This window comes from Kryptolebias marmoratus, linkage group LG1 (genome assembly GCF_001649575.2).
Source record: "Kryptolebias marmoratus isolate JLee-2015 linkage group LG1, ASM164957v2, whole genome shotgun sequence".
In the NCBI taxonomy this organism is placed as follows: Eukaryota; Metazoa; Chordata; class Actinopteri; order Cyprinodontiformes; family Rivulidae; genus Kryptolebias; species Kryptolebias marmoratus.
Genome location: NC_051430.1, coordinates 35,611,587 through 35,614,740, shown reverse-complemented (window position 1 = coordinate 35,614,740; position 3,154 = coordinate 35,611,587). Strand labels below are relative to the sequence as shown.

The following is a 3,154-nucleotide window of genomic DNA, read 5'->3' as shown; positions in this document are numbered from 1 at the left end:
CCAGCAGCTGTCCGGGGGTCCAGCAGCTGTCCGAGCGTCCAGCAGCTGTCTGGATGTCCAGCGGCTGTCTGGGTGTCCAGCAGCTGTCTGGGTGTCCAGCAGCTGTCTGGGTGTCCAGCAGCTGTCCGAGCGTCCAGCAGCTGTCTGGGTGTCCAGCAGCTGTCCGAGCGTCCAGCAGCTGTCTGGGGGTCCAGCAGCTGTCCGAGCGTCCAGCAGCTGTCTGGGGGTCCAGCAGCTGTCTGGGGGTCCAGCAGCTGTCCGGGTGTCCAGCAGCTGTCTGGTCTCAGGAGATCCTGCAGGAGAAGATGCTGGACGTGGAGGTCCTGGGTGGGTGTGGTTACACGTGGCACTAACACAGATTTACACAAACCTGTGAACAGCATTCAGAGAAAAGGGACTGTTGTGTATCTTTGAGTTCAGCTCATAAAAAATGGGAGCAAAAACAAAAGTGTTGAGTTTTTTTTAGTGGCAAAGCAAAAAAGAAGAAGAAGCACGGCGGTCACACTAATCTGCAGCTGGTGGTAAAAAAGAAGTAATAAGAACGGCTTGAAAACTTTCAGCAGAAGCTAACAGGAGCCTATTAAATCCTACCAAATGATTATGAAACCAAAACTGTTTCAAGATATATTATTAATTTAACACACAGCAGCTGGAAGATAATCATTCTAAAAAGGATCCTGAAACAACAAGCCAGAAGGGTTGTAAAGGGTTAAAGTCGAGAACTTTCAAGGCAGCAAGTTTTTCTTGTTGGCTGTTTATCCGACATGACAATCAAGCTTTACTAAAACACTTTTTCCTCTTCAGAGTTCAGGTCTGACTTTTTGTTACGGCTAAAATTGGGGATTTTTACAATGTGACCTTCCTGGTTGCCAAGGCGACACAAACCCACCAGAACCACTTCCTGCTTAGATTTATAAATCCCAACAACTTGCTGAGAGTGAGAAACGTAGTGTCTGTAAAGGTGGAGTACATCTGTTATCACCACCAACACGTCCAGCTGTTGTTGTGAACACAGGAGGTTATATTCTGAGGAGCTAATAGGAGGTCAGAAAAAAATAATCCCCGGGGTATGTTTGGTTTTTTGAAGGAATGAGCTCAGTCCCGACTGATCTCCACACCCTCAGAACGTTTGCTGGTTTAGGTCCCGTCACACCGAAACAAAAAGAAGCTGCTTGTCACACTCAAAGACATTAAATTTGACTCCATCATTGTTTGGTGCTGAACTGAAAGTTTTTAGTTCATTTATTGACAGTCAAAGTAAGCAGATTTTAATGTATTAGAGCAAAAATCAGAGATATTAAAGCAACAAAACACTGCACTATAACCAATTTGCTTCTAAGGCACTTTTTCTTTGACTAAACAAGAATTATCCCAAGGTGCTTTGCTCCATTTACCTTTGGGAGACTTACAAATATAAACTATTTAATGAGGATGACACTTTCAATAAAACTTAGTGGAACTAGTTGACATAAAGTTTGCCGATGATTTATCTTTATCACTTTAATCCAATCGTGTGGTTCGGGCTCGGAGAACGGGGTCAGGTCAGAACAGTAGATTATAAGTAAAAGAGGCTTGAAGACCCAAAGTTATTGCAAGAGTTGGACTTTGGTTAGAATTAGGTTTAGGCCTTCTGGGCAAAGGAACAGACAAACAGACTTACAACGGCTCAGAAATGGTGAAGACATGGGCGTATAAGGCTAACATTATGAGGACTGAACACCAGTAAAGAAATTCAGACTTCAAATATTTGCTTTATGAAACGGGAAGAAACAGAAATAATTAAAAATCAAGCTGCTGCAGAATCGTCCTGGAGGGTCGGAAACATCTAGTCAATGATTTTACGTCCTGTTCAGTGAAAAGCATCAACATAACTGTGTCTGCTCGTTTGCATTCGCTTCAATGGTCCTGACATCAGTGTGCAAATAACTGAACGAGCCGCTGAATAACCAGAATTCACCTGCAGCATCAGATGTTTTCATCTGGACGTCCTTGCAACATCTCCTAAATGTCTAAACAGATATAAGTGACAGACAGCTACTCAAGATGGAGTCGATGAAACTTTCCCTCAACCAAACACAGACCTGTTTTAGCTTAGTGATACAAACAAAGTGTTGAATACTGATTTGTTTTATATATATTTAAGGCAGTTTGATTTATTTGGTCTAAAAAAACAGTCCAAATGAGGGCTACAACTAGACAGAATATCTATAGTTGCTCACTGTGGTGATTTCTGCAACAAAGATGTTTAAATAAGATTTTATTTTTTAAATACAACCAACAAGCCACTGATATACTCATCCATGCATTAGTGAGGATATTAAAGTGCTGTGTGTGTGTGTGTGTGTGTGTGTGTTGTAGAACCTGTAGAGGTTAAAAACTAGCTCTACAGGACGGAATGGCTTGAATTCTTTCTGCTCCTTCAACCAGTTGAACCTGGGACGGAACTTTGAACTGGGTTTCTGGGTTTAATCCCATCTCCAGCAGCTAAGATGTGACAGAAACTCTGGTGTTTGTGGGAAGAAAGGAAAGGAAGCACGCGCTCACCCGCGCCGCCCGGGACGAGTACGGGTCCTCGAACAGGTTCCAGATGACCGGCTGCCACTTCCGCCACAGGCTCGCGCTGCCGTCGCCCGCCACCTCCTCGATGCCCAGCCTCTTCCCCGCCTCGTCGTCCTCGTCCCCGTTGCCGGTGTCCACGTTGAGCTCGAACACGTCCAGAGCCTCCTCGGCGTCCCGGTGCTGGCGGTAGGTCATCCAGCAGCACGGCTCCACGTCCGTCTCATCGATGCCCCAGAAGGAGAGCTCCTCCTCGAACAGCGGGCCGCACACGTCCGCCGGGCAGTGCAGCTTCCCGGTGCGGTAGTAGTTGAGCACGTAGGCGAAGACGCCCGGGTGGCGGTCGAAGAAGTACTCGTTGGTGCGCGCGTTGTACTCGATGAAGCCGGGGACTTGTTGCAGCTGGTCCAGCACCGAGTCGATGTCCGAGTCGGAGGCGAGCAGGGCCAGGCGCGTGCCCGGCAGGGTCTTCAGGGTGCTCTTGTACGTCTCGTGCCTGGTGCCCCCGACGTTGAGGATTATCCTCTCGTTGTCGTCGAACTTGCCCATCGCTCTGTATCAGACATGACTTGATGGGGAGCGGGGTGGGAGAAGCAGG

At 47.1% G+C, this 3,154-nt stretch overlaps 1 protein-coding gene across 14 annotated transcripts in view; it reads right to left on the bottom strand.

Moving 5' to 3' along the window:
- kcnc2 (potassium voltage-gated channel, Shaw-related subfamily, member 2) overlaps positions 1-3,148 on the bottom strand; it is a 62,753-nt gene extending 59,605 nt beyond the window's left edge. For all 14 annotated transcript variants that reach the window (XR_003038288.2, XM_017438737.2, XM_017438744.2 and 11 more), the window contains exon 1: positions 2,545-3,148. Coding sequence is in view for 13 of the 14 variants with exons in the window: in XM_017438737.2 (XP_017294226.1) it covers positions 2,545-3,105 (561 nt within the window). In the remaining variant the exon portion in view is untranslated. The remainder of the gene's footprint in view (positions 1-2,544) is intronic.
- Between the last annotated feature and the right edge of the window lie 6 nt (positions 3,149-3,154).